Source organism: Micromesistius poutassou (genome assembly GCF_964030765.1).
Source record: "Micromesistius poutassou genome assembly, chromosome: 4".
Classification (NCBI taxonomy): domain Eukaryota; kingdom Metazoa; phylum Chordata; class Actinopteri; order Gadiformes; family Gadidae; genus Micromesistius; species Micromesistius poutassou.
The window spans coordinates 12296834-12324543 of NC_140274.1; the positions used below are offsets into that span (position 1 = coordinate 12296834).

Below are 27710 nucleotides of genomic sequence, written 5' to 3' on the forward strand. Positions count from 1 at the left end.
TCATACGGTGGTCATGACTTTGAGAGAACCCGAGCGAAATCTCAGGATTTTCTTCTTGAGTGCGTGGGAGGCTTTGATCTTGACGAAGGCCTTGGGCTGGGCGGAGGCAGAGGCGGGGTCTGCCGAGGCCTGAGGGGAAGACGAGGACGAGGAGGAGGACGGAGCCAGACGTGGAGGCAACTGCTGGGGCCACACCAGTCCGCCACTCTCGTCTGAGTCACTGGACAGGGAGCTGGAGGCGCGGGAGTACACCTCGCTCATGCTGGACTCGGATTCTCCAGGGGTTGCCCTGGCGGCGTAACCCCCCTCTCCCCGACAAATAGGTGCTCTCTCAGGGCAGTCTGAGTGCTGCGGCAGGGCACTGTGGCTGTGCTGGTGCTGGTGATGATGATGCTGGTGCGTGCGAGGTTGAGACTGGGCCACAGCGGGGCCCTGGCGGGTCCTTCGAGTTGGCCGCCGATGCCCGGGCCCGGCCGTGGTCTGAGTCTCCCCCTCGTCCTGGCTGAGCTCCAGATTGGAGCACCAGCGGCGGCTGGCCCCTGGGCCGCTGCCCTGGGCCTGCTTGAGAGCTGGATCCTTCCTGCCCTGAGGCCTCTCTGTAGTGCTGTACCTGCGCTCCGGGAGCCCCCGCTGGCCCAGAAGGCTGTTCTCTGACTGGGACCTGCTGGTCTTAGTGCTGCCCTTCCTCGAGGCCTGGCGATCACCGTCGTGGTGGCTCTTCTTAGATCCTCTGTGCTTGGTGGGTTGGTGAGGCTGGTCAGGGGATGTGATAAGCAGGCCGGACTTGAGCTGACCCGGGGCATAGTGACTGGGTGAATACAGAGGGGCGTGGCAGCCTTGTCCAGGGATGTACTGAGCACACACCAACTCCTGGCTGTAATGAGATGGGGAGCGGGGGGATGGGGAGTGCAATGGGGATTCAGGCCGATAACAAAGATCGAGCGTCCCGATGCCACAGCCGGGGTGGAGGGAGGGTAGTGGTGGTGGGGGACCTCCGGCCAGGGAGAGTGGCCTGGGGCGGGGGTAGGGCAATGCCAGATAGCAGTCCTCCTCTAAAGAGGGGGCCTCCCCCTGCAGCAGGTCACAACCCCAGGCCTGGCTCTCAGGGTTCGGTGAGAGGTCGGCGTGGGGGTCAAGTAGGCGGCGCTCTGGAGTGTGAGAAGGGGTCCTCCTGTGCTGGCCGTACAGGAGGTCGGGGTTCAGAGTGGTACGGGGCTGGCAGGGCCGCGGGGCGTGGGTGTGCTGCTGGATGAGACCCAGGATGTAGCCCTCGACCCGCAGGGCCCGCTGGTAGTCCTCCTCGCTGACCCGGTGCCCCTCCTCCGGGGAGGGCTGCGGCTCCACGTCCCGGCTCCGCCCCGGGTGGGACTCCCATTGCCAGGGCTCCTCGGACGACGCCTCCTCGGCGATGCCCTCCAGAGGGGGGTAGGGAGTGGAGAAGGAGCGGGCCAGGGAGGTGCGCGCCGCCGGTAAGTCCTGGACATCGTCCACGATCAGCGCAAGCGGGTCTCCTGACGGACGCAAGGGAATTCGGTTAGCTCAAAGGCTGAGTCATTTGATCTTGGTGGTTTGTTTCCATTCAAATTGAGAATTTACCACTGTACATTTTTATTTGCAGTGAAATATATAGTTCTGTCTTTGGCCTCACCCAGAGATTTGGGCCTTTCACTGCTGTAGGCCCAGGAAGAGCCAGTGTCTGTGGGCTCACAGCTTTCCTTTGGAGAGTGACCCTCGCTGGATTCATAGAAACCTGGGAACAAATATGAGAAGAGAGAGAGAAAGATTAAGGGAGAAACTAAATTACTGATGAATTTTCTAAATAAATTTGAAATGAATTCATACAATAATTAAATAATCCATATGGCAAGAAACCTTAAACTACAGCGGAAAGCGAATGGAATGTAACAAATAATGACACAAAAGAGTGAGACTGCAATCCTCAACAAGTGATCCGTGAAGGTCACGTCGAGCCCATCCTAATCCAAGACCGTCCCGCAGCATCAGGACTACCTGAACTGGGCCGGCTGTCCCCTGCATCCCCCAGGGCCGCCTCGTAGATCTCATTGGTTGGATCGATCCTCAGCTCTCCCACCTGCTTCTCCAGCGCCTGCATCAACCCCCATGGGGAATTCTGGAGGGCGCTCTGAAAAACACAGACAAACAGACATAAGACAAACAGACGTGAATAATACCTACGAGAATATATTTTGAGGGAGGGAAACACTCAATCTGTGAGCATAGCGGTGTGAAACTTGGATAGTAAAAATGACTGATGAAGGAGGGACAGCTGTTAGGCTCTCTCCCTTCCCAGATGTCCCAAATGTCCCAGATGCAGATCTGCTCATTGTCATCTCATTAGCTTCACAAACAGGGGTCTGATGGAGTAGCTTGAATTAAAACGGCATGATTAAAATCCTCCCAATGATCTTCACTCATAGGGATACTTGTAAAAAAAAAAGAAGATATGCATACATATAAATGTATAATTCACACACACATACACGCACGTCACTCATTCTTGCACACCCTAAACATTCATAAATGTATAACACGCACACTATATGAGAGGTCAAAAAAGTGGGTCGACCAGGCACGCACTGTGAAGAAGACACCCGCACCCACTTTCTATTGGCTGTCTGGAAGCTTCCAGAGAGCAAACAGACGGAGGGTGTGTTGCTGTCACACAGGGTTTGATGAAGAGCATCTGCAGTAAGAGCTTCCTCCGTTGAGGACAGCAATCAGTGCTCAGCATGAATGATTCACTGTTACAGAAGGAAGACTATAGGATGGCCATGGTGCTACAGTATGTATGGAGGTTTCACGTGTAAGGTAACCTATGTGATGCACACGCACACACACAGACAGACACACACACACACACACACTGTATGCATGCTTGCTTATACATTAATCAGATAGATCAAAAAATAGAGGGTCAGCAACATCAAAACACAAAAGCAGAGGAAAGCAAACCTAGAAACATGCACACACACACCCACACACACACACGCATAATGTATGATTGGTTATATAGACCAACCATGTGTTTATATATATATATATATATATATATATATATACATATATAAACACATGGTTGGTGTGGTATAAACCACTGGTGCGGTGGAAATTAGAGATGCTAGTTCAGGCGCACACTTTCCTCCTGTCTCTTGTCGAGGTCATGTGAAAAACACTCACATCAGCAGATTCTTACATTGAGTCTTGCATGGGTTAGCACACATGCATGAAGAAAAAAAATCACACACACACACACACACACACACAGACTCTAATACGAACGTGTGCTAATGGCACATGTTCACACTCATTTCATTTGCGGCTGTCAACAGTGGAGGCTCATTAGGGGACTTCTTGTTAACAGCAAGAGCAGCTTTTCCACCTAACCGGCAGACTTCTCCTGCATTACCGACCCCGTGTGATGGAAACCCTGCTAGAGGACTGGGCCAATCAGCCCTGCAGCTGTTTGTCTGTGTGTGTGTGTGTGTGTGTGTGTGTGTGTGTGTGTGTGTGTGTGTGTGTGTGTGTGTGTGTGTGTGTGTGTGTGTGTGTGTGTGTGTGTGTGTGTGTGTGTGTGTGTGTGTGTGTGTGTATGTGTGTGTTCTATACACAATTGATTGTGCCAGCGTGGATGGATGTAGACATTAAGCCAATAGCGGCTGCAGCAGTGAGAGAAATGATAGGCCACCGTAGATGTAGTTATTGTCAAGTGCGTTTGTAAGCCCACACCAAGTGGCAGCCATGACCGCCTTTTTTCAAAAAGCAAACATAAAAGGTCTAGAGTTGGCACAGACACCATTTTAAGTAATTTGTAAAACTGTTTAATTCTCTTAATGTGAGGTGAACAAATACATTTATCAGTTAGTAGGCAGGAAACATTTTCTGCAACTGTTTGACGCAGAGTAGCGTAGCTCGGCTTGCTGGGTGATGTGATCATGTGATCGGGAGATGTTTTGGGACTGTTGATCGTAAGAATCTTACATACAAAGATAGAGGTACGGGTCGAGGGCCAGAAGTTGTAACTTTTGGAATATATTAGTTATTTGATGGAATTTTATTGATAACATTATTGAAATCACTATCGCTCTAACAGATATACAGTATATAAATATTTAAACCATTTATTTTAAGGGGAATTCAATGGGTTAGTATTTGCTTTCTGTTAGCCGCTTCATGGCTGGGACATAAACAATTTCCCAGCACATAAACGGGTGCTAGACCACTGTTACTACTCTATTAGTCCTCTAATCCAGCAAACTCCCCTTCTGGTTCTGGCGGCCATTCAATTCCCGCCCTCAATGGACCAAATATAGATTGCTTCCGCTGCTTGTCTCAAAAAATCTCAAGCAATGGCAGCGCCCATAAAGTAAGATCTAAGACCTCATTAAGGTTGTGCAAACTAACAGATGACGTCACAGACATTTTTCCAGTCTATTGCCTATACTAATAAACACAGATTTCGTAAACAGTTTGTGAGGTGGTTGGGGATCATCCTCATGACTACAGCCGAGTTCAGGCTATATTTGGTTAATCTCTGAAGATTATACATACGTTATTATATATTTGGGGTTATATGCCGTCCTGGGAGATGAGGCACCGGTAGACTGGGTCTACACACATAACATTCGCCCTCTCTGCTACAGTGTCAATGTGGTCCCTTTAGCAAGACCCCCCCTTCTTTCACAGGAAGAGTGAGCCCTGCCCTCCTCCCCCCCGATTGACAGACTGTAAACATGTGCATAGGTCTCACAGTGTCATTTACATACAGATAATACACACCCTCCCTCAACTCGTGCATTCAAATCAGTGGAAACAAAAGCGAAACGACCAATAGAGACCAAAAAGGAAAACGTGCTTGGGGACCGGGCAAGTTGGCCAACGCGTCGGTCGCTGTAGTTCGAGACCCTCTTCTTTTGTCTGGCAGACCCCTCCGCGCGGGGGCACCGCAGAAGACACGAGAGAGCATGGCTGGCGGCACCTGCACAGTGACCCCCCCACGACCACGCACAGAAGAAAAGTCATTTATTTTGTGTTAGCGAAAGGATTCCTATTGTTTAGTTTATTCTAAGCGCAACATTAGCATCAGTAAATCAGCGCTTCTCTGCACGAGGGTGGCAGCAGACGGCGAAGCTTTGTCCCCAGTGCGAGGGACGGGGAGCAGAGAGGAGCGGAGAGGTTGGGGGGGGGTTATTGGAAATCAATTAATCAACAAGGTAGCTTCACACAATTGATCGCTAGACCTCCTCTCTCTTGAGAGGGGGTAGGACGCTGGCGCAAGCATGTTCCCCCGTGCATACATACACACAAACACACAGACACACACACACACACACAATCATTACAGCTATACACACACACACACACACACACACACACACACAATCATTATAGTAAACACACACACACACAACCGTTACAACCAAAAACACACACAATCACATAAACACACCCAAGCCAGTGTCTCTATAGTACGAGCCACAAGCCAGCGTCTCTATAGTGGGACATTGGGGCAGCTCCCTGCTGGGGGGACCTCTCTACTGCAGGTCAGCCTTTGGTTCCAACCCATTATTAATCATGTCCCCTTGGTGCCCTGACACCCCGCACGCTGCATCATTACGGCTCTACCGCATCCTGAGCCTGGGGCCGGGGGGGAGGGTAGAGAGGTAGAGCACCATCCACCAAACACTGGTGCCTATCTGCAGTGGTGAAAGCACCAGCATCTATACATGCCTATGGCACACTAGTCTGTAGCCTTTATTTACACTGTAGCCTAACAGTCACAATCAAACTGATTGATCGGTATGACTTTCCATGTGAAGTTCCCATTAAACACAGGCAGGGGGTGTAGAGGCACAACAGGGGAGAGGGAGACCATCTCAGACCAAAAATAGAGATGAACAATTATTGGTCCCAAAACCTGTTGTTTCATAAGAAGTATTGTGTGTTTCCTGGAACAGATACTGTAATAAGAGAGAGAGAGAGAGAGAGAGAGAGAGAGAGAGAGAGAGAGAGAGAGAGAGAGAGAGAGAGAGAGAGAGAGAGAGAGAGAGAGAGAGAGAGAGAGAGAGAGAGAGAGAGAGAGAGAGAGAGAATCCACACTGCTCTATAATGTCTTACACTAACCCTAATCCTCTATAATTAAAGCAGCGTTTTTAGTGAGAGCAAGAAGGGGAATGGGGGCGGGGGGGGAGGCTCTGAAACTGACCACGTACACACACACACACACACACACACACACAAACACAAACACACAAACCCCTCCCCCAACTGCACTGCCTGATTCAGCGACGGTTGACCAGTTTCTCTAGGTGGAGGACCCACACTGGATGACGTATTTTATACACACACACACACACACACACACACACACACACACACACACACACACACACACACACACACACACAGGAGAATGACGGACACAAATGCACACGCACAGGAGTAGGACGCACACAAACACACACAGACCCACACACACACAGGAGTAGGATGCGCACAAACACACAAACAAAACACACACACAAACAGGAGTGGTGAATTCACAATGCTGCTAGGCTGTGGACTGCTAGGCGTGTGTTTATGTGTGTGTGTGTGTGTGTGTGTGTGTGTGTGTGTGTGTGTGTGTGTGTGTGTGTTTGCAATCATGTGCAGGTGCATAAAAGACCTCCTGGAGGAAGTGGTCATCCGTCGCCGAGTCAGTCGGTACAGCTGGGGGAGGGGTGTGGGTGTGTGTTTACGTAATACTGGTGGGACAGCGGTGTGCAAAATGAGTGTGAGGTCATCTCTGGGTGTTTGGAAACTGTGTGCATAGTGTATATTTGGCATGTTGTGCATGCATGTATGTTATGTAAGGCTGGAGTCTGAGGTGGAGGAAATGGCTGCCGGAGGCTTTCATGGAACCAGTGATGTGTTCCTCCAACCTCCAATAGTACTGCACCAAGGCCTGCCTCTGGATCAGTATAACACACACACAACCATGAGGTTACACACATTCATCAACCCATCCATCAACACACACCCCCACAGACACATTGAGGCAACACCATCCAATCAATGGAATGCTGTGTAGTCAGACAATGAAAGCACACACAGGCACGCATGTATGCACATACACACACCAACCCTCAACACTTAATCGCCATGGCCGCTAAATTAATTTGAGCATTACACAATGCTCCACAGATAAACCAGCGCCGCCCAACCCACTTTCCCCCGGGGGCATGGTCCATGTCCACCCTGTCCAAAAGGCTTGTCCGTATATGGTCCAACAGGCACGTCCATACTGTCGAAACACATACACAGCAGGGAGGCTGGGAAGCTGAGGTCAGGGCCTACCTCTGCCCGCCCAGCTGCTGTCTGGAGCCCCTGCTGCTGCCAACACAACCCCAGCGACCACAGCTACACCCTAGCTACCACAGCTACACCCCAGTGACCACAGCTACACCCTAGCTACCACAGCTACACCCTAGCTACCACAGCTACACCCCAGTGACCACAGCTACACCCTAGCTACCACAGCTACACCCTAGCTACCACAGCTACACCCTAGCTAACACAGCTACACCCCAGCAACCACTAAGTTAACCCTACACACAGCAACTCCTGCACCCCCACCTGGAGAGAGCACCAAAGAGATCTGGGGGGAGAGGAGGGCAGATAGTGGACATGGGCACACACACACACACACACACACACACACACACACACACACACACACACACACACACACACACACACACACACACACACACACACACACACACACACACACCCTAGTTTCTGTGGCAGATCAGCAGCCTGGTAGAGATTGAATGGCAACAAGCGACCTGTCTTGGCCCCATATGGTGACCTGGTATTTTGAGGGTTCAATTAAGAGACGTGTCAAGTGATCTCCTCGCGCCCATCTCCAAGGATTTCCTCCATTTAATTACTTTCTCGCTTGAATAAGCATCGCAGTTAATGCACATCGATCCAAAAGCCAGGTTCTCTTTGAGCATGAAACAAAAAGGCGCCTCAGGCGCACGTATTATAGCCTATTATATACTTTTCGTAAGGAAAAGGTGGAAAACGCCCCTTCCCCGTGGCTCGGGGCCAGTTGGAAGTGCGCTGACAGCTCAACGCGCGCGGAGCTCCTCGATGCGACCGAAGACCCCGCCAGGTTCCCCTCGCGCTGCTTCGCTGGGGGCGCGCTCGGCATCATTAGTATTCAGCTCCATATGCGCCCATTGTTATGCTCTCGGCGGAGTGTAAAGAAGGGAGGAGAAAAGCGGATGAGAGGAGTGGGAGGTGGCTGATTTAATTTCTTTCTCACCCTTTCGTGAAAAGGCTTTCCCACCAATATTGAGACAGCTAGTACTGCGTCAAAAACAACCGCAAATAAGTGCGTTACACTACAATAAACCAAGTTCGCCCCAACCAATTGAGGAATTTAATAGGTATATGTGTTTCAACAGCAGCAACAAAGGAAATACAATTAAATCAAACATCAACTTGATTTGATTTTTGCAAGAGAAAGCTGTTCTTTTTTGCTGGTCAGTCAAGCGTAAACTTTTCAAATGCAATTCAAAACATGAGAACATGAGTCAGAAAGTAAACATTTAAATTAAGAATTTATAGTAGACTATAACGGGCTAAATGGGTTTAATACTGAGTAAATAATATCACATCATCACTACATCAATACATACAAAACAATCAAGTGCAAAAATAATAATTATAATGGCATTCAAATGTTACCAAAAAAGAAAGCGTTATCAACGGGAACCATTTATTGTAGGCCTGTTCCTGTTCATATTTCATTAACTTTATTTGCGTAGCCTACAACACAACAAGAACTCTTGTCACAAAAACTTGTCACACTTAACCATCCATTATGTACATGCTGGTGTGTCTGCGTGAATAATTAGTAGGCCTAGGCTAAGGCATTAAAAATTAAGTTTAACCTAAAAGCATAACATGATGACCACGAATAATGTAGGTTATTTATGATCTGAAGAGAACATTAATAAGTGCTTGTTAAGTAGTAAAATGTGTAAAAGCTCATGTTTAGGGAACAATGGGCTATTAAAGAGGCTTACGCCACTAAGGACGGGGGCTCCACCCCCTAACGTGGTTCCACAGCGTAAATCTGACGGGGTAGACACGCATCGCATCCTTTCAGATGGAGAGCTTTGAATTAAGGCAAGCAACTTGTTCGCCTACACACAAAAGACCCCAATACCCTAAGCCCAGTGTTAATAATCAGGCTAATTGGGACACTTACCATTTGTATTTAAAACACTGTGGAGTGTTGAATGTACTTATACGACAAAGCCTAATTGAAACTATGTGTGTGTTAAAAAAAATAGCAAACTAAGCAACCATTCAAACTTACCAGTTGACGCCTCAATGTCAAGTTTTCCTGGCCCCAGTTGCTGAAACACGCCATATCACTCTTGTATGAATTCTGGGGCATGGAGTCCCCAAGGGCTAGCGCCCCAAAGACCAGGCATTCCTGCCTCTGCTTGCGGAGCTCCAACTCGCAGATCCCAGCAAGACTCGCCTCAAGACGGTCCTTGGTCCGACTTCGTTCAACGGTGATGGGGAAGGAGAACGCGCGGTGCATTTTCAATCTTTGCCGTAAGAAAGATGTGTCTGTGAGGCCTATCCTCTGTGCAGCATGGTGGTACAAACTGTTTTTTTTTTTTTTTTAATCAAGTCGTCATACGCATCGTTCCATCGCTGGTGGCATTGTGGACTCGCAGCAGCATGGTTTGTTTCCTCACACTATGCGCTATACGTTATTATGTATAGCTGTCAAACACAGGACTAGGCTCCGCCCACCGCCAGCGGCCATCACAGGATAGCGAGATTACTTGGTTCTGATCCGGCCCCTGCAATTTCACCCTCGGCTCTCATTGGATGTTTGGAGTGCAACCCGGAAGCGCGTATAGCGTTCTTTTTATACATTTTTGAGAAAGAGCCCATCCCCCCCTTGTTGCGTTCACAGTGGAGACCTCGCCCCTGCGGATCAGCCAGGACCTGTCGTCATTTGCAGGGAAAACAAATGTTTAATGGAAATCAGTCGTTGATTATTTTTTTTAACTTAAAAATACTTATCTTAAAAATAGGAAGATTTGTAATTAACGCATTCATGATTCGGAAAAATGTTATGTGTATTTATGCATACAAGTTCAAATGAACAGCTTTTGCAACTTTGTATTAATATTTATATTGCCATGAGTATTTCTAACCCACTGAAAATAAAGTTAAATGTTAACAGCGGGTTTAACTTTCAAATATTTTTACAATAATTGTAATTAATGAAAGGGAAGCTAATTGGATGCAAGTATCGAGGTTTGAAGTGTGCATTATTGTCACAGTAGTAACAGTGGAACAGTTTAATCACGTTACACCTATTTCATGGTATTTGCTTATATTAAAAAGCCAGTGAACCCGTTATTTTTGCTTTATACGTGAGAAAATATTTTGGGATTGCCATAGTAATCTATGCCATTTAAAAGAAAATCTGTGTTTGAACTCCAGGTGAAACAGTGGGCTCACTTGCTGTTTAACATACCACAACCATCACACTGCCACCAGAACAGTCTCTCTGTTGGGATGTCACAACACACAATGACCAGTGATGTAAATCGGATGCAATAACTGCAAGGTTTCTTGGCTCTGCCCTTGGTTAGTTGTGTTTTGTAGAGATCATGAAGTGCAGGTTAGAAAGGTCTTGGAGACTCACCGTACCCTTCATCCATACATCCTCCTCTGAGGCTGGCCGGAGACCCCACCCATGCCTCGACCGCGCCCTGGCAGGTGCTGGTGTCTGGCTCCTCCCTCAGCGCAGTCTTCTCCCTGCTGCTGCCTCAGGTATCCAAGCTGCTCAAGTTGCCTCACAGTGGCACCAGTACTGTCCTTCACATCGGTCTACAGTAATAACATACTGAAATACAGCATGAGGCATTGTTGGAGGACCAGCTGGAGCCCGGATCTCTTTAACGGCAACTGAAACGCCTGATTGACTTAACATGTTATTCATTTTCTCTAATTCCTATAGGCTCTACATGGCAATGTTTAATTTCATTCAGAGGCCCTTGCGATTGTGCGGCCTGTTTAGTTTCATAAGTCCTGTATTATTAACATAAAACACACACGCAAGCGCGCACAAAGTTCTTGCCTGTTCTTTTCCTAGTTTCTCATGCTTGGAGTGAGGTGTGTCCCCAGGTTACATGCTTCTAGTGTTGAACATACATACTTTATGATCCTTTGATATCCGTTTTAGTTTGGAAAAGTGCAGCAACAAATTAATATTTGATTATGTATCCGGTTTTCCTCCATCGAGTTGTAACCTCTTCCACACACCATTCCTTCCATAGATTTTTAAAAACAAAAAAATCGATAGATTCAATCGATTTTCAGCATAGATAAGGAGAACGTGACAGAAGTTTTGTTGTTTGAGTCCAAGTTTGGCAGCGATGTAACACTATCCAAAATGTTTGTACAAATATTATTAATTATACACAATTGTTAAATCCTTCAAGAACAAGTTGTGCTTAATACTTACAATACCAGTCCTGTTGACAGGTCACACAGACACACTCTGTACGTTAAGACACAGAATCTCCCAACACACAGTTCATTTATATATATTCTTTAATTCCCATGTCCCGCCCTTACTCCACATGAATGAGAAAGCCACCTCCATTATAGTCCCTAGTAGGCAAAGTCATCGGCGAGTCAGAACCTGCGCACAGCGCAGGTTGGGTACTTTTTGTCAGTGTGTGGGGTGTACACCGCAGATATACACAACATAGTATACACATCATGTATAAAGTCACTACAGTTCTCTCTAGACATCCAAACAGACTCTAAAGAAACAAATAAACAAACAAACATACAGTAGAATTATTGATCCAACTCAACGACACCAGTACACCTTTTGTTGTCGAGACCCACTGAGAGAAAGAGCATTTGCAGTTTGCCAGGATTGGTTGGTGATGTTCCTAAAGGTAGGTGTGTCTTTGTTATCATTTTGGCAAACCAAAGGTTGCCGGAGCTGTGTTGTATGTGAGTGGCAATTTCGGTGGTTATCTTTGAAAAACACCCGTTTTTCAAAACAAGTTTCAGTGGTGTGTACAAGTTGTGGGGGGCCAGCCATGAAGACATGGCACTGGTATCGGACTGGGTTGTCTTGGATGCACCACTGTGGATCCCTTCAGAGCTCTCTTACCATTGTGTGTGAACACTACTCAGCAGAAAGTAAGAGATAGGGGAAAAACAGAGCCGAACAAAAAAGATAAAAACACATACACATTTCATGAAATCATAAATTTACATTTGGGATCATCCAATGTGCAATTTACAATGAGGAACAGAGCAAGCTAAGGGACATTTATTAGGATGCAAAAATACATCTCCATCTCAATTGAGTCATGAATACAATTTTCTTACTTTATTCTGATTGGCTGGCTTTTTTGTACATATACAGCAGCATTTTCAACACACATATCACAGTCTTAATGTAATACTTTATGTCATATCAGTACTTCAATCAATGGTTTGACAGCATGGTCAAGAAAATAGAACCCATCTGGCGAAATCAATTAAACCAACCCATTTTAAAACCCTGGAGGACAGAAAGTATTTATCTTATTATTCAACTGTGGACAACCACTCTTTATCTAAAGGGAACGGTTCTTTAGCTTCTTAGAGTGACCGATCAAACAATCAAGCAATTGAAAAAAATATAAGTTCTTACACTGTGAAAACAAATTGCAAATATATATATATATATATATATATATATACATATATATATATATATATATATATATATTTATATATATAAAATAATGAATCAAGCCTGTTTGTGAAGGGGATTTCTATATTTCTATACACTCTCTTGTTCGTAGATCGCCGTCATTCACAGATTGTAACTGCCGTGTTAAAATACAATTTAAAACAGAAGCCCACCAAAGGGGTTCAGCCCTGAAGCATGCGTTCACTGGTTTCAATCATTCATTCAGTAACATGAATGTGGCAGGCACTATACATAAAATGGTGTCATTAACTAAGGATCTCTCTCCTGCCTCCCCCCCTCGTCCTCTCCACTCCCCAGATTAATATCCCAAAGGGTGCCATTTGGACCCTTTCAATATTTTCAGGCAGTTCACAAGCATCTTTGCGATAGCCCGGTCGGAACCAATCTTTTTTGGATGCTGGAAGATTAAAACTGAATTTTAAGAATATAGTTAATACAATATTAGGACATGGGCAAATAATTAAAACAACTAAGAATTGAACAGCCAAAAGCAAATGATTCTGACTTTTGATTGACTACGGTTGTAGTATTATCTATCATGGTACATTGGGGCTGAACTCCCTAGCCCTGCATTCATCTCTAATCTATATACACTCCCAACTCTCTTTCATTTTATTTTTGGAATATCCATAAAGTGCATTTCTTTTTAGTTATTTTTTAATACCAGGAAGGTTTCAGAAGGTTGGAACTGCTCCTTGGCTGAGAGACTTCGTCTACCCTTGGGGTGAAATCGCTTCCCTTGGGGTGTTGCCCAAACCCCTTTCCCAAGCTCCTCATACACCATAGACAATTTAATCGAATGACATCTTGTGAAGAGTACATATTCTATGTGGTTACATTCCATCTCATGCTCTCGTCGCATCCATCCAGCCATCCAAGACAAACCATTTTTAAAACGGCCAAGGAAAAATGTTATCCCTCATATAGTTGGTGAGCATTTTCATTGGAAAATGCCCCAAAATGGTAGTGGTGTGGACCGGAAGTGACCCGTAGGGGCTGATTGAAGAGTTTATTTCCAAAATGCAGCGTAGCCATTTTTAATGCTAAAAGCAAAAGAAGTACCTGAAGGTATATTGATTTGAGAGGTTTATATAAGCATAAAGCGCGATTACAAATAGTGATTTAGCTTTTCTTTTGCAATCAGCAATGTTTTGACAGTAGTTGCCAGCTCCGATGCACCCGTCGATATATATAGAGGACATCTCCATTTTGGAACAAAACTCTTTGACTGTAAACCATAGCCTGTTAAGGGCTAATGCAAGGCTGCATCCAAAGGCAATTTGGCTACATGTGCCAGTAATGAATTATCCAGAGTGTGGAATGATACAAATGTTACATATAACACACACACACACACACACACACACACACACACACACACACACACACACACACACACACACACACACTCAAGCAAATACACAGACAAACGTGCACACTAGACATGTCACAGACATATCTGGCATGCACTTCAAAACGGAACACTTTTATGTTAGAAATTCTTTAACTGGTCTAGAACTCTTGATAACTTTCCTATATACATAAATTAACAATAAATATAAGTCATGTTTATATATTTGGAAATATATTAAATAATGAAATATAGGTATATATTTCAAATATATCCATAGAATTCTTTCTAATTTACAACATATTTTAGAGATATAATCACAGTTTAGTAATAAAACACAGGTCCCCTCCCCAGCTTGACCGGCTGTAATATCCCTTTCAGCCAATCTAATAACAAGATCAATTCAGATGTTGCCATCTGCATACAACCTCTTCTCTGGGAAGAGGGGTATGGCGAGGACAAACGTGCAATCTCAAGCCACTTTGTCTGGCGCTGGCGCTCTGATTACGCGGGCGTGTTCATAGAAATGCAACTCGGCCGAGCGTCAGGATTCAGTCAAAATATTAGAAAATAACCTAGGACCTAGAACATGATTGTGAAAAGATATTTGCATGAATTGTTTATAAAATAAAATTTAAAAAATCCTAGTTCCTGTTTAGTGATCCATTCAGCAACTAAACAGGAGTGTTCCTGTATTTCTTTTGGAGTGTGAAACTTAACTAAAACAATAAAACAATGCAAACCGATAAAGCGTCTCTGCAGCCAATACATTCAGTCTAAAAGTGAAACCTAAAAGGATCTCAGTATAAATATTTTAACACAACCACCTTGGCCCCGGCTATACAGGGAACCAGCCCTTAATATAGACCGTACGGGGCCCAGGCTCAAACAAGGCAGTAGGGATTGATAAGCGGAACTGAGATACCTTCTACAATACTAAAACGTACATCTTTCTGTCCCTCTGACAATAAACCTGGCTCTACAGCACACTCTACTGGCCTGGAGTTGAAATGAAAAAAAAATAAAACCCCAACAAAAACAAACAAACCCTAAAATAAAAGGGACACTGCAGCGAGAACCTCTAGGGGTAGAATTGGTTTGGAACAGTCTAAAGATTGTAGAAAGCCCATAATACTTTTAAATGGACCTACCTTCTCCTTGACTGGCCCTGCTCTTGTTCTGCTCTTCTCATTTTATGTTGTGTTAGCACTGAGCCATGGTAACACTCACCAAGGAAGGAGCCAAGTAAAGCTCAATAAGCATGCAGCAGTTTCTCTCTCTCTCTCTCTCTCTTTCTCTCTCTTTTCTCATAGCTGTTGGCTTCCAGCAGAATATTCTTTCATGAAAAGAAAACCACGACAACGCACGCACACAAAAAGTAGAAGAGCAGAGCAGGAGGTAGGCGTCACAACTGTGTGGCCACGGGTCTACCGCCGATCCCGGCTCCTTCCCACAATGCCACAGTGCTGATGGGGAGGGAGGGGGGGGGACCACTTTGTGCCGTACATGCCTGCGTTGGGGACAGGGGGGGGACTGTGAACTCTGACCTGTAGGAGGGGGAGGGGAGGGGCTTTAAGTGGTCAGCCTCCATCTCCCACTGGGTGGTCTCTGATTGGGCCCCTGGCCGGCCTCTGGTCCCGCCCTTTCCCATGTCTGTCCCCGTTGCCGCGGCCTGCGTGCTGGTCCAGCAACAGAACCGGTCCTACATCGGGTCAGGGTATCCCATGCCCTTGGGGACCTAGCGAGGGGAGGGAGAGGGGGGCGGGGCCGGGAGGGGGGCGGCACGTCAGTGGTATCGGCTACGCTTCTCCTCCGCCTCCGAGCTGTAGTCCCTTAACCCGATGCCTCGCTGCAGGTTCAGTAGAGAGTCCTTCATCTGGGTGAGGACAGGGAGAGAGAGAGAGAGAGAGAGAGAGAGAGAGAGAGAGAGAGAGAGAGAGAGAGGGAGGAGAGAATGAGGAGGAGGAGGAGGAGAGAGAGATAGAGAGGAGGGGAGAGAAATATTTAGAGGAGAGAGAGATCGATAGATATGTAGGCAGAGCAAGGAAGCATTGTTGCAATGAATCATCATTATGTTTTATTAATCATAATCGCTAATCAGAATTAATAATGTATCTAATAATGTATAATTGTATCTATAAAACAGTATGACTCAATGGCTGCTTGTACTGGAATCTGATTTGTCATGTAAACATGTCCCCACACTGTGACATATGCACACTAATGTGCCATTGCTAAGAAAAAAGGCATGGATCCACTGTACAGTACTGTTGAGTTTGAAGCTAAAACCAGCAGATGGAGGAGTCGTGGCATGTGAGCAGGGGGCGCTCTGTGCACCCATACCTGGTCCAGTAGCACCACCGATGACTTGATGATCTCTCTCCACTTCTGCAGCTCAGTGTCGTGGAAATGCTGCTGGGACTCCAGGAGCTGGGCCCACTCCACCTGGGTCTGAGGCAGTTTACTGGACACACACACACACACACACACACACACACACACACACACACACACACACACACACACACACACACACACACACACACACACACACAAAAAGCATCAATGCGATTAGGACAAGGCTGATGAAGCATGTCATTGTGAGACTGTAAACACATGGTTAGGAAATTGTCGTGTTCTAGTGAATTCAGATCAAGGATGTGCACGTGTATGTCTGTGAACGTGTGCGGGTGTATACATGTGAGTGTGTGCATGTGATGATACCGACTGTCTAACACAGCAAACAAATGAAAGTCCCAGACGCATTAGCATTAAGCGCTCCTCCCCCTACCTTTCGTGGAGCCGCAGGCCCTGCCAGGTGGGCAGTGACTGGGCAGAGTACTCCAGCCTCCACAGCTTGTAGAACAGCATGGCATTGAGCAGCACCAGCAGAACCAGGCTGAAGGGGGAAAGAGGCGGAGCTAATTACCCAGAGACCCACTCGGTGTGTGCATCATGTTAACGAGCCTCGTTAAAAGTATGGCTCTGTAAGTGCTGTCCTCGTAAATCCCAAACACAATGAACCCTGTGACGCTAAGTAATTAGCCACTGAAATATGTACCTGAGACAGATCCTACGGAGGGCGATGGAAGGAAGAGAAGAGCAAGGAGAGAGAGAGAGAGAGAAAGAGAGATGGAGAAAGAGAGAGAGAGGGAGGGGGCATTACACTCAAGGTGCACTTAACATTACAAGACACATTAGGAACTAAGATTGATGATGGATTGGGATTGCTTCGGCAGTAAGGTGACGTAAAGTCAACTGAATAACATTCAGCTTCTGTTTCACAATTTCTGTTTCACAAAATCTAAAAGGGAGGCCTTTTCACTTGATCTGTGATCTGTGATCACATGAACACATATCCATGTGTTCATGGCTGTATGACCATGTGCTAGTGCATGTGTCAAAATTAATGAAAGTGTCCCCATAAACCTATGTGGATGTGTGTGTGCACGCGTGTGTGTGTGAGTGTGTGTGTGTGTGTGTGCGCACATTTGTGTGTGTGTGTGTGTGTGTGTGTGTGCACGCATGTGCGTGTGCGTGCGCGTGCGGGGGAGACTCACACGAAGCTGATGACGACCAGCAGCTTGGAGACGCTGTAGAGGGCCAGCCCGCTGGGCAGCAGGTGGGGCAGGTGGGGGAGGTGGTGGTGTTGGGGGCTCTGGCGCCGCGTCTGGGTGGAGCCCGCCACCTGCTTGATGCGGTGGATGACGTCGTCGTCGGTGGGCGTGGTCACGGGGCTGAGCGCCTCGTCCAGGCCCAGCAGGTGCGCCAGCGGCCGCTTCCGGCGCCGCGCCGCCGCGCCCTTCACCGCCTTGGCCTTGGGCGAGGGCCGGAGGGACTCGCTCAGCAGCTCCTCCTCCGCCTTGGACAGCCTCATCTCTGGGAGGGAGGGAGGGCGGGGTCGGGTCAGGCCGCGGGGGAGGGGGGCCGGGGGTTTCCAGAGGGGCGAGTGGCCGGAGCGAATCGTTTTTTTTTTTTTTTAAACTGCCTGCAGGCCTGTACTTTAGGTAGCCACATTTTTTAGAGTAAGCAGATCCAGAGATTCTGAACCGGATGCAAGGATTTTGGAACATTCGTGACACCGGGGAGGTGGGGGTTAACCTGGCTGGTTAGGCTGGAGGATTTATGAAAATCTTGCATGCATCTTGTTTGTCTTGAGAGACTAACAGCCCAGAATTAGCAGTTAACACAGCAGTGAAAACCCACCCAAAACCCACTGGGAAAAGGAAACAAGCAATCAAAAGAGTGTGCCTCTATGTCCTTCTAGAACATAACAGAATCTGCCTACACCTAGTTTATAGGTCACTGAGATTCCTTGATACTCAGTAGCTGGCCAATAGCAAAGGCTGCCTTTTTTTCTTGGATAAAACCTGGGACAAAGTCTACTTTCATATCCGACCAAAATGTGGCTCAGAAAAAAAATGATAACTAAACATCAACTGATCCACTTAAGACCTAAGACCAAGAGAGGAACAGCGACACACAGATCCTTACCGAGATGGCGGAAATTCTCGTCCAAGCCGCTCCAGAAGTTCTTCTCGATGAAACCCTTCACCAGCCCCCACGGCTGCTTCCTGTAGCACAGCTCCGTCGACACCCTGCAGAGAGTCAGAGAGGAGAGGAGACACAGAGAGAATAAGGAAAAGACCCATGTCAAAATCCAAGCCCAGTCAATACAAATAAAGAACCAATAGGGTTCACCTTTAAACGGTAGTGGAATGCCTTTGTAGTGTGTCTTTGGTTGTTATGCTTCAAATGAAACAAACATGTTTCCAAGCCCTTTCGCCTTCATGATGCTAGACTCCATGCTCCACACACACACACACACACACACACACACACACACACACACACACACACACACACACACACACACACACACACACACACACACACACACACACACACACACACACACCGCTATGTGAAACAAGCAGCACCACCCCTCAACAGTGCTTACCTTAGCCGGCACTTGTTCTTGGCCACCCTGGTGATCATGTAGCGGTTGAGGGTGTAGAAGTAGTCATGGTAGGGCACGTCGTGCGTGATGACCTCCGCGTCGATGATGTAACACTCGCTCTCCTGGCTGGCCTTATACAGAGTCTGGCCCCAAGGCAGGAAACACAGGGTCAATCAGGAAACACAGGGTCAATCAGGAAACACAGGGTCAATCAGGAAACACAGGGTTAATCAGGAAACACAGGGTTAATCAGGAAACACAGGGTTAATCAGGAAACACAGGGTTAATCAGGAAACACAGGGTTAATCAGGAAACACAGGGTTAATCAGGAAACACAGGGTCAATCAGGAAACACAGGGTTAATCAGGAAACACAGGGTTAATCAGGAAACACAGGGTTAATCAGGAAACACAGGGTTAATCAGGAAACACAGGGTCAATCAGGAAACACAGGGTTAATCAGGAAACACAGGGTCAATCAGGAAACACAGGGCTAATCCAGGGGGCTTAATCCTAACCCTAACCTGAAGAACTGCAACAGTTATCGTGAGTTCGATCGTGACTTTTCCTGTTATATTGTCATTTGAGGGACTTTGAGATGACTGATGCCAACAACATTACTCACTGTGCAACACTAAGAGACCACTACATTTTTTGTGACAAGCTGTCATTGGAAAGACTTTGGGATCAATGAGGGAGCATAACGGTCTCTATTACATTGGAGAGGGGGGGTTTGGCCGGTCAATGGAGCGGACGGAGCTGGAGAACCTACCTGCGTCTCTGTGACGGTGGCCGTCTTGGGAGCCAGAGGGTTGGACAGAGAGATGGTGTACATGATGTCCCGGGTCTGGTTCCCCGCCTCATCCTTCTTCCACGGATGGTACACCACCTCTGCACAGGAGAGACCGGGGTGGGGTGGGGGTGGGGGTGGCAGGGTCAGAGGTGAAGTGTTGGGTGGTAGGAATACAATTAGCATGACATCATTGATCAGGAAATTCCCGAAAGAAAACTGCTGGCCTGGGTTCCACATTGCAGGCGTTCATCTTTAAAGATGACCTATTATGCCACCAGGTGTGAGTGCGATAAGCCATTACAAGCCATTTGGAAATCTGCCTCTTCTGACATCTGCTCATCTATTTGTCATACTATCTATGTGGACACGCCCACTTGTAATGTTTTCAAAACGGCTTGTAGCGGCTAATCACACTCACTCCTGGTGGTATCATATGTCACCTTTAACATGAATTCAGACAAGACACTAAGAATTAAGTTCTGACCGGAGAAGCGGCGTTGCTCCATGAAGTCGCTCATGAACTGGGACTCGGTGAACAGGATGTGGTACAGCTTGTCAACGCTGAACTTGTACACCTCGTTGATGTACTGTCTGCCGTGCAGGTCCTCGTGGAAGGCCTGCACCTCACCTGAGACACACACACACACACACACACACACGCACACACACACACGCACACACACACACAGATGTTACCTTGCATAGTCGACCAACCAAGGAGCTTGTTTCTATATGGGCGGGGGGTTAGTACAGTTGGTAGCTGAAAGGTTTTGGGTTGATTCCCAAAGGCCACAGCCTACCTCTAGGCATCACTGATGGACATGTAAATGCTAACCAACAACCTGCCCCTAAACAACCTTTATCTCAACTCACTGTGAGTCACTTAGGTTAAAAGTGTCTGAGGGGATATATGACCAAATAACAATAATAATAAACAATTCCTTTATACAGCACTTTTCATGACACCCATCCTCGAGTTACGCGTCAGTAAAGCGCGGCGCTCCCTTCTCCGTCAAACCGCGCCGGCTCACCTTCGTCGTGCGTCTCTGAGGAGTCGCTGAGCTCGGTGGGGATGTCGTTGTCGTTGAAGTCCAGCGAGGGCGAGGGGACGGGGCCCACCGGCAGACCCCCCTCCAGGCCTGCCCGGATGTCTGCCGCCAGCGGCAGCCCCAGGAGCTCCCCCTCGGGCAGACAGTCTGCAAACTCGTCCGCCGGCAGGTCAAACTGTGGGAGAGAGACACAGGGACATAAAGGAAGAGAGAGAGAGGGAGAGAGAGTCAGTGAGTAAGTCCTTCGTTCTCCGACAACCTAATCTGATCTCTAAGCACCTGACCCACCTACCAAGAATCTGGAGGAAGCGTTAAAAATCAAGGTGAAAATAGTTTCTCCAGTGAAACAGGTTCACTAACTTCACAAGAACCGTTGGTTCCTTCAGTGAAGCAACAGGAGGTTAATTCCATAAGGTAGATGGAGTCAAGCCGGCACGTCTACTGTTTATTAAACCTTGAGCTTGTGTATTGTGGATCACATTTGCCAGGTTTGTGTAGACCTGCCGCGAGTCATTCAGTGTCTTGAAGGCAGGACTTAAAAAACATAAGCTTTCTTGACAGATATATTTTGTTGTTTCACTTTCTATTGACAATTTTAGGCGACTCTTATAAGCTGCTTAAAATGTAAATTGAATGCATTCATGTTTTAAAATGACCACAGAATGACACCAACAGTCCAAGACAGAAGTCAGATTAAACAAAATATAAACAAGCTTTATACCCAATACTGAAATACAATACACTATACATTGAACTCTTGTAAGTTGTAAACTACAAATCTGTGTAAAAGGAGTTTATACTAGTCAATTACAAGCATATGAACAGTAAATAATGATCACGTTGATTCAATTTGTATTTGTCAAATGCCTGTCAAAAGCAGACAAGAGCCGACCTCAGCTGCTTGCAGCAGTGGAGCACAATGTACCACCTAGTGGCGTCTTGGGGTCACTACAACAACAACAGCCAAAGGGATCAAAATGAGCGGTGGTCGAAAAGTAGTTGTGGTGGTGCCGATGCTTCTAGTGTTAAAGTATCTTTAAAGTCATGAATTCTACTATTAAAGACGTTTTGAAGAAAATCCTCATCTGCTTAGTGATTGGTCGAGGAGGCCGCCACCCCGCCCCACAGTTTGACATGGCTCAGACAGAGGGAACCTCAGAGGGAGTATGAAGTGTAACCAAAGAGAAAGTCAGGATGATTATGGCGCCTGGTGTTTGGACCTTTGGCTGCAGACTCACCGTGATGCCGGGGTCGTTGGTGCCGGGCATGCTGCTGTTGGGGAGCAGCTTCCTGTGCGGGGGTAGGGGGCTGCCGTCCGGCCTGGCGTCCGCACTGCTCTTGGAGGAGTTGTCGTTGTTGAGCTCCGACTCCTCGTTGGGGATCTCCTCGCAGAACCTGTGGGAGGAAGAGAGTTTGAGAGAAGGCCAAAACGAGAGACTCGCAGCTGCTCATCCACTCTTCCCCACGGCATCATCTTGGACACGGTCCGATTCTTTTGCAAGTGTGACAGAACACACACACTAAGAGAACTTTGTGTGTGTGTTTGAACACACAAGCGTGGGACGGACAGAATGTTGATAATAACCGTGCAGCTAGCAGGACCGGATACAGAGCTCCCTTCACTTTAAACCTCAGCAGACAATCACTGGATACGAAGTCAAGGTCAAACACAGTGGCTCCCCCTTCAAAGGATGAGCCCTCATCTGTGGGCCGGATTTGCCTAACGTACAGTGGCAGCCGTGGTGACGCCCGATGTAACCGTGGCGACGGGACTCACCCCATGGTGTTGAAGTCATCGTCAGGGGGGACGTAGTCTTCGTCGTCACTGGTCAGGCCCAACTCGTTGCCGTAGCACTGGTGGACAAAATGCCAGAGTTCTTTTGGACACAGGGGCTACAGGAGGGTGAGATCAAGCAAGAACAAGATGGTAGGCAACACTGGAATACTCTTAAATAATCGTGGATTCACATAATTATACTAGGCAGTAGAAGTAGAAAAATATTAATAATAATAACGTTTTTCATTGATTTTTTCTCACATTTTGCTCAAATAGATTTTGACAGGAAAAAATCCTGTGGGTTGATGGGTTATATATTGGTATAATCCTTCAGAACCAAAGTGATGGATACATCGGAAAACAAATACAAATATGTTTGAAGGAGTTGAAGTGAAGCAGTTTATGTTATTTTTTTATAATTTTGAATAATGGAGATGCAATGAGCTCACCCATGAGCGGGCAGGAGGATCAGGCTTACCTTGTCCAGCAGGGCATTCTGCCACAGTCTGAACATCATCATGTAGGTCCGGTCCCTTGCTCCAAATGAGGTGAAAAAGTGCTGCAGGAGAATGAGAACACATTATACCCATTCATAAAGATTGAAAATACATATTTACAATCAGTCTTCCAATACCATACCCTTTTCCTCAGGGTCAACAACGCTAGCTTACGTCATGCATGAACAATCAAAAATATTTACCATTTTAATGGGCCAATCCATTTGTACAAAATGATTGGTTTTCATGTGCATGTGCAATTGAAATGCATACAAAACGAAAAACACACTTTTATGTAGTTGAGAAAACCTCACAGGCTCTTTTCAAGACGGAATTCTTTGTATGAATTTGAAACACATCTCAAACTCTGTAGGGCTCTCAACGCAGAGTAGAAACTGTGTATTTGTAGGCGTTCACCTTGTCAGTGTCTGTGCAGAGCTGGATTGCATTGGGAATGAGGCGTGCTGTCTTCTCCTTGGTCATAGAACAGATATCCTTTAGCCGCACCGTCAGCTACACACACACACACACACACACACACACACACACACACACACACACACACACACAATGTTATTATGTAAATCGACCAACATGACGCACAAATAGTAAATACAATATCTATTTGATATGTTCATAAGTCGGTGCGTACCAGCGTTTCCCAGCGGAAGATGTTGCTATAGAAACAGATCCAGTTCTCTGAGAGGTAGAGGCGTCCCTGCAGAAGGATGTCCCGCTGCAGGGCACACGAGTAGTCTGCAGGGCAAACACAGAAGACATCACAACAATACATTAAGAATGGCTATGGAGTGCCGGTTCCCCTTGTTTTCCGTGTACATTGAAGTGGTGAGTTAATAAAATACACTGTCCCTATTATGAGGACAGTGGGGCCACAGATGTGTACTCAGGGCGGTGGGGCCCCCCACTGGTTTACTCATTATGATACATGATAGCTACAGGTAACAGTGAGTCTGTGGGGAGCTTCGCTATCGATCTGACACACAGAGGTCTCGGGTGGATCGATGGAGGCATTCCTTCGTTAAAATGTTAGTTAATGATATGAATAAAGTTCATGAATAACAGCGTGTGTAGAAAAGACCCAACTGATCTCTCCCAGGGCAGTCCAGAGGCGGCCCTGTTTTTTGACCCATCGCAGACATTTCCCCAGTGAAAAGAAGGCTTTGAGTGTAATGAAACGGACCCATTGGAGAGAAAAACGCCCGTTCAGCCTGCTTACACACGACGTCGTCAACAGACTGCTACTAGCAGACAACGGCTAGCGGGCTAGCCACTAGCCTGCATGCATCCTGACTATCCGCTGCACAGTGTTTATCCACGTACCCACGATGAGTCTCTCCGTATCAGGCAGCTGCTTGAAGAGCTTCCTGAAGTCCTCATTGCGCTGCTTGTATGTTGGACTGAGCACCTAAAGCCAACGAAACAACAACAACAGAAACAGGTGTTTGTGCATTCATGCATACTCTTTACATAGAACCCCCCCACAAAAAAGAGGCCGTGCTCATTTGGTATTCGCATTCCGTCACTCACACACAGACACACAGACACACACACACACACACACACACACACACACACACACACACACACACACACACACACACACACACACACACACACACACACACACACACACACACACGCGCGCGCGCGCGCTTGATCCGTTGCGAGTGGTTTGTGAAAACCTCCACACGGACGCCATTGTTATCTGCAATAAAATGTAGGAGGTTTTGATAAACACTGTTGAGAATGGATGTGGGCTATCATATTTTTGAGTGTGTGTGTGTGTGTGTGTGTGGGGGGGGGGGGGCATGCAAAAGTGCACAATCCTGTGTTTCAGTATCCAACAGTTTGGTGCACCCGAGCGATGCAAAGCACAGCTTCCCCAGACAAGTATATAAACACACATTTGCCTAAGTGGGTCATTCAACCAAACATGCGGTTGTGGCGCCAAGCACTTTTCTGATGGTGAGTCCCATCCCCCCCCACCACCCCCCCCCCCCCCCGTCGGCGGCGCAGCATCGCACTACGATTCTCCCCGTGAGGCAAAAGAAAGAGGCCTTTGTTCATTGAAACCGCAAACATCATTCCAAGCTTCTCTCATACCAAGAATATCTGTGGGGAAATACAACAGGTCTTTTTTTTGGGAGGAGTATTGGAAGCGTTATTGTGCAGTTGGGTCAAATCTGATCAAAGGCGTAGGTTTGGTGCGTTGCAGTTGCTGTTTTTTCTGGACCCCTGTTTGTGAGTCTCAAGTGTTATGAGGACTCGAGGTTTCAGGGCCAGATGCTTCAAGAAGGACAGCTATGGGAACGAAGGCCTGGCAGCACAGTCAGGAGCGAAGAGGACGCTCCGTTTACAAGAGAAATAAAATCAATTCAACTTTGCTTTGGGAGACAGTTGAGCAAAAAAATTGTCTGACCGAGATAGAATGACCACTAGACGGTCGGGACGAAGGGTTCTGAGATCCTCAATAATATACCGGGATAGAAGGAAGGTTGCATTCTCAAGATATATGAGGAGAAATATTGACAAAAGCATTTTCTCTGAACTAGCCCTAGGCTATAAAGCATAAAAATAAAAATGACTGCTCCTATTTTCCCCAACAGCAACCTAAGAAAGACTGGCTTGTGTTTCTGTCAGTCACACATTGCTCCCACCATACAGAAATACACCATGGGCTCAGGAAGAGTTCAAAAAGCCGTGACTGGACATACCTTGTCGGGTGTTTACTGTAGAGACCCTGTACAAGGAGACAGCTGCAGACCTACACCAACCATGATCGCACTGAGCACACATTGCCTTAAATCCACTTCATTTACGTTATTTCTCTGCAAAAACAATTCTCCACCTCTTGGTTCCCCCTGTGGCTCGGGGGCCTTTCCCATCAGCGGAGGCGTCACTTACGGCGGGCAGGTCCTCCGTGTCCCAGTCGGGGTCCTGGAGGTCGGAGGCAGCCCAGCCCCACTCCCAGCCCCACTCCCCCCTGACCGGGCCCTGCTGGACCCAGCCGGCCAGGGCCTCATCCAGCTCCAGCACCGTCTCCCAGTCGGACAGAGAACCTTCACTTGGATCCATGGTGGTCCTCGCTCAGAATCCAAACCAAACGCAGGCTCAGGGTGACCATATACCTACATTTATATATATATATATATAGATGGTAGATGGTCTATGTATCTACATCTCTATATATATATAGCTTTGCCCAAAGACTGCTTTACAGGTCAGTAGAGCGAGAAGAGGAGAGTTGCCGTCTATTCAAGGAGGGCAGTAAGTGTGTTTGTTTGGGTTGTTGTTTTTTTGTGTGTGCGGGTGCTGTTCCTCTTCAGCATTAAACACAGCACCCAGCTGACTGCTGCCACATGATCCTCTCTCTCTCTCTCTCTCTCTCTCTCTCTCTCTCTCTCTCTCTCTCTCTCTCTCTCTCTCTCTCTCTCTCTCTCTCTCTCTCTCTCTCTCTCTCTCTCTCTCTCTCTCTCTCTCTCTCTCTCTCTCTCTCTCTCTCCCTTCCTCCGTCACACACGCTCGCTGGGAGTGAAGTCGTTGCCCTCTAGTAACCCCAGGTCCACAAGTCCTTTATTATTGTGGCGGTGTGGTCTGTTGCTCTTCTCCCCTCCCCTACACACCACACTTCTCCTGCCAGTGTGTGTGTGAGAGATGCAGTCCAGGACTAAGACGGCTCACAGACGGGTGCTTGGTTTGTAAAGCCCAACGCCCCGTTTGGGTCGGCGCTGGTTGTGCCGTCCCCAGAACGCCAAGACACTGAAATCCAGCCAGTGGTAAAGAAGGCCGAAAAAAAAGTACAACAAACTAGACTGGAATGAACTGCGATTTTTAAAGAGAGGAATAAAAGGAACTTCAAAAGGCGTAGTAGACCGGGGCGGGGGCAGCGGCTAGGTGAGATGAAGAGGAGAGCCCCGCCCTGTTCGGGAGGTGACGGTGTGCCCTCCGTCCGGCGGCTGCGGGAGTTACGGGGAGGGCGGCTGTGAGGCCAACCTCCAGATGCCCCGAAGCGTGCAACACAAGGGCATTAATCTCGACTGGGACCACACAGGGCTGGACTCAAAACAGCAGGCCGACGAAGCTTTGGATCACATAAATCTCCGCCGGTGGCTGCTCCGCTCCCAAGTGGTGATGGAGAAAGGAGAGAAGGCTGTGCTGCCGCTTACGAGTCCCCATGTGAAATAGTCCCGTTGCCTCGCTGCTATCAAAGCCCCTAGGCCCCTCCTCCCCTCCTTCCCACTTGTTTGGGCGATCCCCCTCTCTGACCCTCTCTCTCCAGGAGGATGATTCACACTTGTTTACACTCTGACAGCCGCTGTAATGGCGGATAAAACCAGTTTGGATACATGAGTCTAAAGAACATCGCACTATCAAGAGGCCCGCTGGGTCTATGAACCTCAGAGGGCTAACAATGGGTGTTTACTGGTCCTTTCTTGC

At 47.4% G+C, this 27710-nt stretch overlaps 2 protein-coding genes across 6 annotated transcripts in view; both read right to left on the reverse strand.

Annotated features, from left to right (window-relative positions):
- LOC311342134 (dapper homolog 3-like) lies at window positions 1–9622 on the reverse strand (the record flags this gene model as incomplete). The annotated part of the gene is made up of 4 exons (XM_084466971.1): window positions 1–1511; window positions 1649–1750; window positions 2011–2143; window positions 9392–9622. 4 exons carry the CDS (start codon window positions 9620–9622, stop codon window positions 1–3), a joined length of 1977 nt encoding a protein of 658 aa, XP_084323097.1.
- A 3246-nt stretch (window positions 9623–12868) lies between these two features.
- Window positions 12869–27710, reverse strand: part of gramd1bb (GRAM domain containing 1Bb) — a gene marked incomplete at its 5' end in the record, with an annotated part of 65347 nt that continues 50505 nt past the window's right edge. For 2 of the 5 annotated variants that reach the window (XM_084467332.1, XM_084467331.1), the window contains 16 exons: window positions 12869–16053; window positions 16521–16641; window positions 16969–17076; window positions 17239–17250; window positions 17738–18056; window positions 18672–18775; window positions 19138–19280; window positions 19909–20027; window positions 20414–20557; window positions 20961–21153; window positions 22217–22373; window positions 22756–22871; window positions 23234–23314; window positions 23670–23765; window positions 23905–24008; window positions 24594–24678. In XM_084467332.1, coding sequence (XP_084323458.1) covers window positions 15964–16053; window positions 16521–16641; window positions 16969–17076; window positions 17239–17250; window positions 17738–18056; window positions 18672–18775; window positions 19138–19280; window positions 19909–20027; window positions 20414–20557; window positions 20961–21153; window positions 22217–22373; window positions 22756–22871; window positions 23234–23314; window positions 23670–23765; window positions 23905–24008; window positions 24594–24678 — 1992 coding nt within the window. In that variant the 3' untranslated portion in view covers window positions 12869–15963. The remainder of the gene's footprint in view (window positions 16054–16520; window positions 16642–16968; window positions 17077–17238; window positions 17251–17737; window positions 18057–18671; window positions 18776–19137; window positions 19281–19908; window positions 20028–20413; window positions 20558–20960; window positions 21154–22216; window positions 22374–22755; window positions 22872–23233; window positions 23315–23669; window positions 23766–23904; window positions 24009–24593; window positions 24679–27710) is intronic. The other 3 variants (XM_084467330.1, XM_084467329.1, XM_084467333.1) reach the window with 2 other exon arrangements.